Source organism: Hippocampus comes, unplaced genomic scaffold (assembly GCF_001891065.2).
Source record: "Hippocampus comes isolate QL1 unplaced genomic scaffold, H_comes_QL1_v1.1 scaffold50, whole genome shotgun sequence".
Classification (NCBI taxonomy): Eukaryota; Metazoa; Chordata; class Actinopteri; order Syngnathiformes; family Syngnathidae; genus Hippocampus; species Hippocampus comes.
In genome coordinates, this window is record NW_017805122.1 from 90,669 (window position 1) to 105,978 (window position 15,310).

The window sequence follows — 15,310 nt, forward strand, 5'->3', positions numbered from 1 at the left end:
ACATCCCCAAATAAGGGTCTGAACATTCCTGCCAGCCTCCATCTTTACTACTTTTGCCAAATGAGTGAACCACAACAGGGGAGGTGAGGCAGTATCACCTTTCTGATGCGTGATGTCACCGGGCACTATCTCTTTTGACCATCTTGGTCAATTCTGAGGGGTTGCTGATCCGTGTCTCATTAGCTTTTGTAACATCCCTCCTCGGTGTGCATCCGTTCATCCATTTTCTGGAGCGCTTGCCCTCATCGGAGTTGCGGGGGAACATGATTTCCTGCCAAATAATTTTTGTTCTTCTCTTGGCCTGCAGAGGATCTCCATGATGCAAATTGTTTGACCATGTGACATCTGTGAATGTATTAAGGTAGTGGGAATGAGTGAAACTCCAAATGTATATCTCATTATTTTATTGCATTTTGTTTTTCTTTTTCGTCTGGCCCTTATATTTGGTGCTCAACAATCTCTCCTGGAAATCATATTCAATATCTTTGCATCATTCTGCTAACTAGCAACCAAACAAAAACATACAACTTGGCAAATGAATCAAATCCTCCATCACTTCGGACACATGCTACAACCTGCTCAACACTTCATGAAACAGATTTTCCTTCAGTTCTGTATTTGTCCCGCTTTGTAGCCTCCAGTGCTCCGCTTCAGATTTGGCACAAAAGACGACCCGCTTTCACAATGCAGAGTGGAAGCCCGGATTATTCCACGGAAGCTGGCGACAAACAACTAAAACCCAAGTCAGGAAGCACCCATTGCACGTTAAAAAACAAAAAAAAATGACCAAAGTTCTCTCCTTTTCGAAGACAACAGGATGTGACTAAACGCGCGACAAGACGTTAGACTGCAAAGCAGTACGTTCCAGCTACCGCAGGATGTTTTTGCACTAATAACACAAACATGAGCTAATTCGTGTCCCCATAATCTTTCTTTGGGTCTCCTGCCAAGTCTCGGCTCTCATGCCAGCATTACCGGTTTGGGCGCACGGCACGTTACGGTGCGTTCAGGTGACCATGGCGACCAGGAAGACTGAGCAAGCCGCATTCGCAGGAAGTGCTGCGTGGACAACAGGATGTGCCCTGGCTCCGCTGTCGAGGGTCGAAGAATTCTAGGAAGTTATTGTACTTTGTGGAATGGGCTCAGGAATGCTCGATGTCTTTTTTTTTTTTAACCCCCCCTCGTCTATGGCCTGAGTCATATCATGCTGGAAGCGACTGGCTTTGAAGATAATGTGCCCCTGTTCGATGCTATGCTTGCGACGGCTGTTTGTGCTCACCCCACTTCCACATTCCGCCTGACGGCATGAAAATGCCATTGATGGAAGAAGGGGGGAAAAAAAAAAAAAAAAGAACACCCATCAGCACATTTCGTCCACAGACACCAACATGAGGTCATGTTCGCATTACTTACATCGGCAAAAGTCCTTTAATATTTGTTGTAATAGTCTAAAATTGGTTACGATGTATTGACTGATTTATTGTATAGTCATTGACGCCCTCAAAAAAGGATTATGCTGTACTGTAATTGCCTACAGAGGCCACAAGATGGCAACAAAGGGCTGCTTTGCTTTAAATGAAGCTCCTCAACTCACTTCAACAGTTCCTTAGTACCAAGACGATGCACAAAACAGCAAATAGGTGAGTTTTTCAGCAAGGAGGCCAGTTGGAAGGGGTGGAAAAAAAATACCCCACACAGGAAACTTCAGTAATGCCAAACTGCCACAAGACGGGGGTTCACTACCCATTCTCTGATTTTCCTGAAAGATTTGTGAATTGATCAGAATTTAAATAACATAAAGATGTACTTGTGTCCCTCGTCGATGAACGGCTCAGCTTCCCGTTTTAAGAATAAAGCGTGGCCATGCCTTGAAGGACTTCGGAACTTTGGGTAAACAGCACAGTGGCACCTCAACAACCTCACTGTGGCCAAATAAGATGATAAAAAGACAAATAAACCATTCAGCAAAATGAATTTCAGTCCAATGCAGCAGCAAAGTTTTGCTTCTGTGCAAACGGTTTCCATCTGTCATACGTATTTTACAGCGAGTATTGATCTTTCGCGGCTTTGTATTTTATTTGGAAACTTGTTGCTAGGGTGTGAGCAGATTGCAAAAAAAAAAAAAAAATCCAGAGTGCCTGGTCTCCACATTGCATAATATTGCATCTGGTATAATATTGTGTCATTTTGATTCATCACTTCTCAGTTGCTTGTTGAAAACTGTTGACTCAGCAAAGGGTTTTCTTTCTATCCCCTGAACCGCAGGAACTCATTTGTCTTTCTGCGACTATAATTACGATAGATGAAGCAGAAACATCCTCACTGCGCGCACACACTCACCTCACACACGCACAAACACACGCACACACATCTGCCCTTGTCTCTTTAGTCTGTGGCTCCATTCACACTTTTCCTCCAAACACTTGATGCATCCGGTGGGCTGACATTCTTTACTCAGCCTGTCTGTTTGATCATCAGGCCACTAATTGTCTGCCTGCCCCCCCGCTGCCCCCCAGCAGCCCTGCCAGTGTCTTGGATGTTTCCTCTGTGACAGGCCTTCTCCCAGACGCGTGGACGGAGCTGTCCTCCCGAAGGGTTAGGGAGCAGCGGGGTCATGGGTTAACACCATGGGCGGCGCTTTAACAACAAATAAGTTGGCCCCCAGTCTACAAGCAGGAGCTGAAAGGCTTCTCTCTCCGGGCCTCTAAATCCCATCACACCCTATAAACAACGAATGTTGTGCTTTCGAACTAGCATCCGTTTGTGGAAGCAGAAGTTGTTTGTATGTCATCTTTAATGCGTATAAATCACGTCTCCAAATTGCCACCGGGCGCCCTGTGTCTATTCGAGTACCAGACAGTAAAATGCAAGCGAGGGGCTGAAACACATTGAGCTAATGGGGGTGAGGATCAGCGAGCTGATCCCCTTGCCGGATCAAATGTTTGCTGTGTGTTGACAGCTACATTCTGCCTGTGGGATCAGGATGCGTGTTTGTGTGACTAAAGGTGTAGAGACCACACCCCCCCCCCTCCGATGATATGTTCTTCAATGGAGGGGTTAACAGGTTTGACCCTGACCTGCACCCACCCCCTCCTCCATCCCCACCCTCAAGTCAAAGACAGAATAGTGGGGCTGACACTACATTAGGTACATCTGGACAATGTAATGAGATTCAAGAGGGACAACGATGTTCAATGTGGAACGTGGTGGCATCTGGGTTTCTAATAGTTTGCATTTTCCAGCTACCAAGAGACAACACTCAACATATTGTTAAACGGATACTGACGATCAAAACCCCAAATCGTCGTCCATGTCAAGAGCACCTGTTTTATAGGATGTCACTAACTGATCTGTTGAGATTTTTGTGCATGTCGACAATCCCACTCACTGTAAAATTTGAGTGTATTAGAACTCTGCTTTGGATCATGACATTATCACTGTCAATCACATGATATATACCTTTGCATTAAATGTACAAATATTACTGGAGCAGTAATTGAACCGTGTTTATAACTTAGAACATACCAACATTCAAGTGCGACAATGATTTTATGTCTCATCAGTTTTGTGGTGTAAACTAAAGAGAGACTTACGATGTCATTGAGCATCAATGCATTTTTAGAATGTCACGTCGGCACCTCATCTGGATATGAACTGTGACAGTAGTGCCTATGGAGGAAAAAAAACAGCCAATTAGGTCAACTGAAAATAGCATACAAACCACACCAGTCATGTTTCAGGCATCTTTAAAGTGCAAAATGTTTCTGATGCAGGTTATATAGAATCAACAAGGACCCCAAAAAATATTTTACAGCACAGCAAGCCCCATGAGCTTCTTTACGTGCATTGACCGCCCTCTACTGGGGAGTGCTTGAACTGTCCCCTCACAAATAAATCAATAATTTCACTTTCCACAAGAGGGACGTATTGCTGCAGGAATGCCGAAACAAACCAGCCTTGCATGGGGGAAATTTTAGTTCGTCAGAAACAAGTGCCATGTTGCACCTGTTGCGCCTTCAATGGGGATTAACCCGGATTAATCTCCCTTTTAAAAAACGTCACAGTGACGTCATTAATGTAGAAAACAGAACTATACAAAAATACAATTTAAAATGTAATTGCGGAAGTACTTTGGTCCCCAAATTTCTTTTGAGTCACTGAGTGGGTGGGAGTGGGCGGCTATAATGTTTTTTTTTTCTTACATTGGTTTTAAATTGCCAGTTTAAAGCATTGGTACTGACAAAGATAAAAACAAGATCGAAACAAAGATAATTCTAAAGTAATTCATCATTTTATTCACATAGTTTCTTCATTCATTTTCAACATTTTACTCAACAGATTCAAGAAATTGAGATGTAAAACAATATAAAATAACAGTGAACGACTAAAAATGGACCACACCCCCTCCCCTCTCAGGAATAATGAATATGCCTTAAAACTCAAACATAATTTTTAAATGGGGATCCAATTTCTACAGATGGCGTGACTTGTTAATGTGCACGATCAGAAGACGACACGATCGTTTGGGCACAACACGTGCTAGTTATGAGCGGCTTAACTGCTAAGGTTTACGTGGGCAGGCTGTGCAAACTCAGCTCGCATTTTCATGTTTTCCACTTCATCACTTGGGTGCTACTCTGAAATGATTCACCAGGTTTGTTGCATTGCATTGTTTTTGGGTGACATACCTGACGCAACGGACTTCCCCCACGTCGCTCTGAAGACGCCACGAAAGTGACAGGAAGTTTCAAAATACCTTCACCTTTGGGAAGATTACCACAAATTATGGCTGCCCATTCGGTCATTGTTCCTATTACTTTCTTTTTACCGCGAACATCTTTCATTTAGGGGGCATATTGTGTTTACTTCAACTTGCAAACCAAAGTTAGGAAGGAAGTTGGTTGGGAAAAAAAATGGACTCCGATTAGCGGCAGCTGCGCGAGTTTGCGCTACCAACCAATCATAACAGCATATGTTGAAATCTCAGTGGAGGGGGGGAAAATTCTAACATGCACAACGGAAGCAGAACAGGTTGTTGAAAATAAATTTACCCAAATTCGTGGAACAAATATGAAAATTTTGCTTGTAAAAAAAAAAAAAAAGTTTTTGGGGGGGGGCGTGATCTGCAATCTGCAAACTCGAACCGAGTGCAAACATGGTGAAGCAGCATTTAGTTGTTATGCTGCACACAAATGGAATAACCTGCCAAAAGAAGCGATGTTCGCCCCAAATCCAGGTTAAAAAGAATGCCCGCCCCCAATGATTTATGTATATAACAGGTTTTTTTTTTTACTAATTTCAGAAAACGTTTTCTTGCTCAGTTTGTTATATTAGTAAATTTTGCTTTTAAGTGTTGTACTTTAATTTATGTCAAGCGCATTGGGTTATCTTGTGTATAAAATCCGCTATATAAATCAAGCTACATTGCCTTGCCGAGTAAGAAAATTCAGCACACTGTTAGCACTGTCGCCTACCACTACTATATGACATTTCTACACACCAGTGAAACAAATCATTAGACGGACTGATGAGTGTGACAGACATTAATGTCACTTTGCGAACCCATCTGACTTCCTCCACCCCAATTTATTCTCCTCACCTTTTTCCACCGCCTCCTGTTTGTGAAGCCCCTTGGGCCTCCACCCCTTCCACTTGTTCTGATCACCCTTACTTTGATGCGTCCTTGATGCCGAATCATTTTATTTCTTTTTTTTTTTTGCTCGTTCTTTGTTCCAGAAACTGCCGATGACATCATATTCATGTTCCGCCACTGCGAATAAACACGGCGGCCCTGAATGAAAATTGAAATGGAAGAAAAATGATCAGAACATTTTGTTTGAGAGCTACAATGTACTAATGGATCGGTAAGTAGGTGGGTAGATCGCTGTATGGCAAAGAGAAATGAACATCCTGCTTGCATGTCCCTGTGACATGATTATAGACATGGCAAAAAAAAAAAAAATACACTCAAACTGATGAACAGTGAATAGACTCCACTCGCCGCATTACTGTTTTAATGACTGGAATGTAGGGCGAGGCAGTGGGTCAAACTATCTCTCAAGAAAAAAAAAAAAGATTCCCAATATAAAGCATATAGAGGAAAGATGAGCTTTCATGCACCCTGTCACCTGATAACACGACGAGCTGTCCGCTGTGGTAAGTAAGCGCTGTCCCTGAAAGGGTTAATTGGGAATGAGATGACAAAAAGCACCACGAGGCTTGACTGTGTAGGCTCGGGGTGTGTGCGTGTGTCTCATTCATCAGTGGCTAACAACAGTTCTTTTCAGAGCAGTCAGTGTATCCGGGTCAGCTGGGGAGGAGATGCAGAGTCCTGCAGCTGTGCTTGTGCCTGTGTGTGTGTGTGTTTGTGTGTGCGTATGAGCAGCAAAAGAAAGTACAAATCAAGTAGATACATATTCAGTGTGTTTTTCTACAATTTCTTCTGTTTTGTAGGTTACCAAAGGCTTGTTGATTCCTACAGATTTTTTGTTTGTTTGTTTTTGAAAGTGCTTTGCCGTGTATAAAGTTCTTATCGAGTTTTTATTTTTTAAAAAAAGTATAAACATCAATGATGTTTGCAGATGATTCACTTACTCAGCTGCTTTGAATAGGAGGTGTTTTCAACCCCCACTTTAATTTCGTTTGTTTTGTAGCAGACCTGTCATTTTAACATCCAATAGTGGCCTGCAAAAATTTGTTTACCTTTGCTTTTTGGCTGCCCACATATTCTTCTTATCTCCGCTGCACCATCACGACTTGATTGCTGTTTTTTTTTCTCGAGCTTCCTAGAGTTCTGCCCCTCTGGGAAAACAAGATGCAAGGTTTTATTGCCCCCCTTTGCCATCTCATGCATGTTCTCATGTAACTGCCTTACTGCCAAGAGGAATGAGCTAATTACTCAAAAATGTTTTATTTTAGCTTCAGAATCTAATCTGCAGTTGTTTGGAAAACACTAAATGCTTATGTTTAAAGACGGACGTTTTGATACGGCTCTGGATGACCTTCGATTGTGCACGTGTTGCGACTGGTTATAGTCTCAGGGCCATCCTGAAATGACGCTAACGTTAAATCCACGTCATCGAGCCACTTAAGACAAAACTGTGAACGCTGTGGTGGGTTTGTTGATATTTTGTTTTCCTCGCAACACATCTGATCCACTTTCACCTGACAACTCGTGGCTGCAGCATGACCTAGACTACAACATGGACTTATCAGAGGACAGTTACATCATATTAGCCGATCCACAGAAGGATTAGTTATCTGTATGTATTTGCAATGACGTATATACTGGAATCTCATCTGTCATATGTATAGAACTGAGATTAATCACGATCGCCGTTTATTAATTATAAGGAAATTTATTAAAAATAACACAATTAAAAATCTGAATTTTATTTTAATCACCTCGTTCATAAATGACCTGCCCCATCGCCTTTTCTAAAAGGAAAGAGTGCTTCGTCCCTATCTAGTGGCATTAAATTGCAAACTCGGTTTCAGTTACGAGCAGATTTTCAATTTCGCCGCAGGGCTCGATCCCTATCCCACTCGATATTCATCATGACGCATCAGAATAGCAATGTCATTTTTTTCTTTCACCAATCAGATTTCAAATTCATCCTCACAGGCCCTCGATGACCAACAGCAGACTTTAATTGGGACTCCCGAACGGTTGGTCGGAGCCAAACGTTTCGTCCTGCTATTATTAACTGATTCTGAAAAAAATGGCGCACCTACAAGCTGTAGTAGTATTTTGCGTTTTATATCCCATCTATGGTTTAAATTATGACAGTGATAGTTTGAGGTAGATTAAGTCCAATAAATTCCTTTCTCACGCCAGCCAGCCGCATTTGGGTTCGCCACGCTTGCGCTGCCGTCCATCGTCGTCTGTGGGAAGAGTCGGGGGGCGGGGCTACGAGCAGCCGCGTGATCCCACTGGCTGCGAGAAGCGGACGAATATTCCTGAGAGCTCCTTCACAAGGTCCGTCTGCCGGGAGCGGGACTGGGGACCCTCAGCGCTCCTGTTTGGGAGATGATTCGGGGATGACGATCTGGAGGGAAGCGCAGCACCTTGACTGAACTGATGGGACACACATGAAAGCAGCCAATACTGCGGAGGTCCGCATCTTCCATCATGGAGATGCGTACGAAAGGACATTTGCTCGCAATGTTTACGCGCGTGCCTCTCGAGTGGCTCTAAGGCGCGCGAGGAGGAGGAGGATGACAAAAGCGCATCCCGTTCGAGCGGCCAACACGCTGTTGCATCTGTGAGGAAAGCTGAAAAGCTTCCACAAGAGGGACTTTTCGGTGTTGTCGGTGCACTGGAAAAAGAACTCTTTTTTTTTTTGTCACTTGGTGCGTTGGCATCTGTGCGGACTGCGGCACAGCTGGCTTTGTTTTGGCCGCTATTCTCAGGTAAGATCTTATTGTTGTTTGGAATTGCAGATTTTTGTCAACAAAAAGGGTGCGCGGGCTGGATTTGATTCGTGCCATGGTAACTTCTCATGTCAGAGATTTTAGGTTTAAATGTCTTTTTGACATCTTTCCTATATGATGCGTGCAACCGGTAACCTGATAACATGATAAACTGTCCACTGTAGTAACCGCTGTCCCCCGAAAGGGTTAAATATCCGTGATCAACTCTGAAAATCAATCAATTAGTTATCCTCAAAATATTAAACATTGGGTGTGTGAGCCTTTCTGGATTTTCTCAACCGGTTTGGATTCCAGTGGTTTGTTCAAGTGGATTAATGGAGCGTGATGGGGCTACAGCACGGTCTTTGCGGATGTACGTTGCTCCGCTTTCCGCAGATGATGTCACATTAGGAGTGAACTCAACAGCGCACTCCAATTACTTGTGGACCGTGTTACTCAACAATTGGCCTAATTTTTTTTTTGTCTGTGGCTCTTCAACAACTTTGAGATGGATCACGAGAACCGAAATCCCCCCCGTGTTCAATTTTCCGCGAAATGTCAGCTTTGCTTCGAGCGCCTTAAAAGCACCGCTCATGTCCTGAACTGCACGTTCAGCCGAGTGTCACAGAAATTTGCGCTCGCGCATCTTGATTTAATTTAGTTTTTTTTCTTGATTTGCAGGTCATTTTTGGTTGGAAGACGCGCAACAGCGAGCACGGGCATCGGACCCGGCGTCACCGTCATGGGTACCGTACTGTCTCTGTCACCCGGCTCACGCAAGTCAAGCTACTACGACAACCGTCCCGGCTCGCTGAGCCACTACCCGAGCCTGAGCAGCCGATCTCTCAACAGTCAAAAAGAGCGCGGCTTGAAAAGAGGCCAGTCCATCTTCCTTCCGGTACTCACGTGGAAACGACTGGTGACCTCCACCAAGAAGAAGGGCAACTCCAAGAAAGGCCCCAACGGTCCAGTTGGCCTCGTTGACCCGCTCAACAACAACAACAACAGCATCAATATTTACCAAAAGGATCCCGTGCTGCACCTCAACTACGAGAATGTGAGGAAGTCTCTGTCCTGTGCCAACTTGAGCAGCTACGAGGTCTCGGCGGGACTCGGCCTGGGGCTCGGCTACGGCCTGGGACTCGGTCAGGGCCGCGGGTACGGCTGCATGAAACCCCAGCCGCTTTCTTCGGTGAAAAAGGCTCCCCAGGGGACGGTGACCACGTCCCCCAAACGCGTCATCGTCCAGGCGTCCACCAGCGAGCTGCTGCGCTGCTTGGGGCAGTTCCTGTGCTGCCGCTGCTACCGGCTGAAGCATCTGTCGCCGTCTGACCCCGTCCTGTGGCTGAGGGCCGTGGATCGCTCGCTGCTGCTGCAGGGCTGGCAGGACCAGGCCTTCGTCACGCCAGCCAACGTGGTCTTCGTCTACATGCTGTGCCGGGACGTGGTGGACGGCGACTCGGTGGCGTCGGAGCACGAGCTGCAGGCCATCCTGCTCACCTGCCTCTATCTGTCCTACTCCTACATGGGCAATGAAATTTCCTACCCGCTGAAGCCTTTCTTGGTCGAGGCGGGGAAAGAGGCCTTCTGGGACCGGTGTCTCGCCATCATCAACGCCACGAGCTCCAAGATGCTGCGAATCAACGCAGACCCTCACTTTTTCACGCAAGTGTTTGCGGAACTCAAAAGCGAAGGGGGCCGCGTTCCGCAAGATTACGGTCGGCTGCTGGATCGGTGAGAGGAGATTCAGAAGCGACCTTCTGGGTTTTTGTTTGAATGCTCGCGACTGCACAGACGCGACCGTCCGACGCTATCTGCTGCCGTATGTATTTATTTAATGATCGCACCTTGTTGTGTTGGTTGCCAATCCTCGGATGGGAATTTGAGATTTCGATTGAAATATTGGTGGATCGGCGTCTAGGACGGAACTCGACAGGATTTACTGTTATGCATTTTGAAGCAATGTAAAGTAGATTAAAAAAAACAAAAAAAACGACAAATTCGCCCCAAAATTGAATTGATTCGCTCTCGCCTTCTTTTCGCTTCATCATTTTAACCAAGAACAACCATGAAAACAATCGCAGTCCCATTTGTGTTGTTTACCTCAAAAATCTGCTCGAGTTGACTCGAATTCCGGAGCCATTTGCTCCCCGTCCAAGCCTGCACAGCACATTTACGGGGCTCCAGTTGTCTCAGCTGCCTCTCGGGATCCCCTCAGCATCCCCGCGCGTCTCTTCGAACGCGATAAATCAACGCGCGGGGCTCAGACTGGAGTTCCCGCCGTTCTCTTCCGAGCACCATCACCTTATTTCCCGCGCTAAGAACCTAAACATCCGCGCAGATTGGATTGACATTTTTCCATCAGAGACGGAATCATAAAATCGTGGCACAGACAGTTTAATCTGACACAATTGGATATTCCCGGAGACAATGCGGAGCGAGATCGCGACTGGCAGAGTGACTGACGGGAACAGCTGCATGTCGGTACAATGCGAGTCCTGCTGTGCGCGTTCTGGCTTTTGTGGGTCACCTGGCCTGCGGGGACAGTTGCCTATTTTTACCCGAATCAAATTTACAAGCGATCTTGTCAAGTGTTTGTCAGAGTCGTCGTAATATAGCCTACTTTAGCGTGGACGCACGCGAGCGGAAGCGTGACCGAGTTGTGAGTGGCCGGCCGCCAGGGTCGTCAGCCGTTTGGCCCGTTCCTGTGCTCCCTTGCCGACAGGCCGCCGCAGCAGGCTGGGTATTAATTAGATTAGTAGATTATGCCTGCCTGCCTCCCCCGCCCCTCAAGACCTCTGCCCCCTTCTTGCCCACTCAACAACCCCCGGCAATAGTACGGCGGCTAATCCAGGCCGCGCTGGACGGCCTTTTAAAGGCCCCCTCCCGTGCTCTTTATTCGGAATAAAAGCATGAGGCGCAATACGACAAACTGGATAATATGACATAGCTGCAGATTTACATGAAACATTATTTAGTATATGCCGAAAAAAAAAAAAAAAAAAAGGTCTTCGAATCCTACACAGTCATACCTCGGTTTTCGACCATAATCCGTTCCAGAAATCAGAATCCGAGGCATAAAAAACTCGAAATTTTTGGTCAAAAACCGATTTGGTCGAGAACGGAGACGTTCGAAAACCGAGGTTTGACCGTATTCCGCTCAAGACTGTGCCGCTCTAGCCGTCCCCCCCGAAATCATCTGACGAGATATGAAATTTGACCTTAACACACATAAACAAACACTGTGGCGCACATCCCTTCAGTGGGTAATCCAGCGCTAATCCTCCCGCCCAATCAGATAGAGAGGGAGCGAGGGATGACGAGATGAGCGAGGGGAAATACAGTTCCGAATCCACTGAGATTTTGATGTCACACGAGCGGCGCAGTTTTTGATCCCCCCCCAAAGGCCACATCGGCCCAAAGCTGCCTATTCCCAGCCCCCGACTGGAGTCGAGCCCGCCCGCCTCTGCGCCCGCCCGAGGGGGGCTGGCGTGAGTCACACCAGTCAACCTGACACGAGTGACGCCGTGATTCAGAAGCAGAAAGTGAGGCGCCTTTCCTTGGCCTTCAAACGGCAGCCATTTTTGCTCTCATTGTTGCTCCTGCACCCCCCTCGCCTGCACAGCTTTGACAAGGACACTTGTGTCTCGTCTGACCACCCGCCCCACCCCCCCGACGCCGCTCTGCTCCATCCCCATTTGTGCACACACTCAGCTGTTCATTAGATTTGACACCCCAACCCTGCCAGCAGGGATCTGTCAGGACGAGGGAAGGGCACGACGACGAGGGCTGTCATCTTTTTTTATGATCTAATGAGTCTGCAGGCCAAAAGTTAAAGGTCGCAGCGCCAATTCTCACTCAAATCAGAGGATGACGAGAAGTGTGACGACTTGAATCGAAAAATCATTTTGAAAAATGACTTTCCTCGCTTCTACTCGGTGCAGGATGTGATCCCCATCCTTCAGTGAGCGACATGTCAAACGTGACACGCTGAACATAAATGGCAACTGTCCCCTCTTGACATTACCTCTGTGCAATCAGTACCCAGGCTGGATCCAGTAGCTGCTCCTCCAATCGTTCCTCGGAGCGCAGCGGCTTCCAAGCTCATTAACCGGCCCCCTCGGCTGGAGCTGTAATTCACGTCATCCAATCAAAGGCCTCCTTTGAGATCTACCTGCAGGACGGCAAGCACACGACGCCTGTGCGTCACCGAGACTTGATAGTTGCTCGGACTTGAAATTTACATTTGTGAAGGTGACGGGCAAATTGATGGGATTGTGAGTGGATATTTATCCGATTAGCCAAATGCAGAGACTCCCCTCCCCCAACAACAACAACAAAAATGCAACGAAAAGTCTTCACGCACATACAATTAAGGCCAAAAATGGGTCAAACCACGGCCAAGTGTTGTCGTGTTAAAGTGGATGTTTAATTGTTAAATGGTTACATCGTCTTCGGGCTGGCAATTAAAACAGTTAGTGCTAGAAGACTGTAAGTTGTGTTAGAAGTATTTATAAAGTATTTGCGATTGTCTTTTTTTTTTTTTAATCTTGGAAAAACTTTGGACTTGGATTTTTGTGGGGCAGAAAATGATAAATCGTGAAAAAAGGTTTGATTCAGAAATATTTGGCCACTTTCTTGTGTCATTTCCGATGCGGGGGGGAAGGGGGGGTCCTATTCGCCAACAATTTTGAGTCAAAAAGGGTACGAATAGAGGTCACAAAAATGGTTTTCTCATTGGAGAAACATTTGAAATGATAGGAATGGAAACTGTTTCCACTGAAGCTGAAAATGTTCTCATGAAAATGTAGACTAGTTGCCACGGCTCTGTGAGCTGTGTTAAATTATTGGAGGCTGCCGCTGCTGCAGGTTAGCATGATCGCCTTAATGTGGTGAGACTGATGTAAATATGGCGGCGTGTTCCCCAAAAATGTGTTAAAAAAAAAAAAAAAGTCACGTACGGAGAAAAAAAAAATAGGATAAGGTAAATCGTGCTGTCGTGTCGTAGAATGCATGCCGGCTGGTAGTTTAGAAATGTACTGTGTTTTGGTTTTTTGTTTTTTTTACCTGCACACGTTTTTGCTTTTTATACATGACAAATTCTTGTTTTAATATTATGTGTTGGTCCTTTTTAAAAACTTTTTTTTTTTTAATCAGCATGTTGTCAACATCCATTAGGACTTGTCATCATCACTGCTCATGCAAAGAAACACTGGTTAAAAAAAAAAAAAAATACTTGTTGCAGCCTCTTGAATTTGAAACGCATTTGATTTCTTCTGGCAAAATTATGATTTAAACAATCTCACATGACTTTAAATTTAGATGGAGATCATTCTGGGGTGGGGTTTAGAATGATGTTTTATGTGGCAATCCCCTCTGGTGCCTTTTTAAGTCACACGTTGTTATCAAATTGATCAAGTGAGTGGCTATCAATAGATTTTTTTTTTTCCCCATCAGTGCAGCAGATGGTGACACAAAGATGGCCATTGTACTTGGCGGTGTTTGTCTCAGGCAGCTCCGGGCAGCCTGCTTACACACAGATTGTCTCACAAGTTTTTGTTTACGGCAGCACGTGGGGCAACAGTTGGCAGATGTTAAAACGGAGAAAAATAGATAAATATAACATAACTGTCGAGTTTCACAATCTCCCCACAGCCCCGGCTGGGTCGCTCTGGGTTTCCATGGTTACCTTCCTCTGTAACATCCCGCTAAAACAAAGAAGCACATTAACCCGAATAAACTTTCGTAAAGTCACTAAGAGTGTGTCGAAGAAAAAACAATTTTTTTTTCCCTTTTTTCATGATGACACTGTTGACTATGTGGATTATTTAATAAAGTACGGAGCGGAAATACAACTCGGATGTCTGAATATTATTGCATCTGCACAAGTGAAATCAAACCTCTGTCTGCAATCCTGCCAATTTGTTTGCACGTGGATTCATGAGGGGCAGAAAATAGCTTGAAGGCCCGCCTCACAGTGGCCCGGGGCGCAGATGGCCTTTTAGCGCCCTGTGAGGAGGGCTGTGCTCCATCTGAGCTTGTCTGTACCGTCAACCCCACCCCCCACCCTCCCACTGTCAACCGAGGTGGAAGTGTTGCCGACCTCCAAAGTGTCATGGAGTGGGTGTGCAGCTTCGAAAACGTGAAGGAACCCTGCAGAGCGCCGAGGCCATTTTCCTGACATTAAAACGGGTGCACCAGTAGAGCGCCGTGGTTTTATGTGCCCATTTAGCACTAGACTGAGCAGCGGGATGCCCACAACACCTGTCCACCTATCTCCATATTTCACATTGAAGCATATTCACAGCTGATGTCTTTCCCACCGGTCTTAAAATGCTTTGAGAAAGTGACTTATTTGCAAATATTGCTTTATCAGACTTCAGTTCAGTTTAATTAGGAGGTGTCCAAACTATGGCTTGGGGGTCATTTTCTGCCCTCTCACCCTTCCATTTTTCTATATGCGGCCCTCAAACGAAAAAGCTTGGACACCCCTGGTTTAATTGAGAACTAAACGATTAGGAGATAAACCTCTGATGAATCCCAAGATGTCAAAACATTTTAAACGTGCACGTTGCTGCTGGTAATTTAAATCTATGAAGTTTTTTTTTTTTTTTGAAATTAAAAAAAAATGTTCGACATCACATCTACTCACAGAAGCCACCACAAGTCGCAAGAATGTGACACGTTAGCCATTTCCTGCCCGCTTTACTTACGAATAAACTGTTATTAAATAATCAGCAATGACAAGCAAACACATTGTCGCGACTTTGCTGTTAACACATTGTTGAAAGTTGGTATCCGACTTTATATTACGCCTTGCATATGGCACCAGTTCGCCGGCTGACATTAGCGGCTAACGGCTAGCAGCTAGCTCAGTTGTTAACACTGTTGTAGTTGG

General features: G+C 45.4%; 1 protein-coding gene across 1 annotated transcript; it reads left to right on the forward strand.

Moving 5' to 3' along the window:
* The first annotated feature begins 7,879 nt into the window (after positions 1 to 7,879).
* On the forward strand, positions 7,880 to 11,399 carry LOC109513649 (cyclin-dependent kinase 5 activator 1). The gene is made up of 2 exons (XM_019866231.1): positions 7,880 to 8,412; positions 9,094 to 11,399. The coding sequence occupies exon 2, from the start codon at positions 9,155 to 9,157 to the stop codon at positions 10,148 to 10,150; it is 996 nt and encodes a 331-aa protein (XP_019721790.1). The 5' UTR covers positions 7,880 to 8,412; positions 9,094 to 9,154; the 3' UTR covers positions 10,151 to 11,399.
* Positions 11,400 to 15,310: the final 3,911 nt, after the last annotated feature.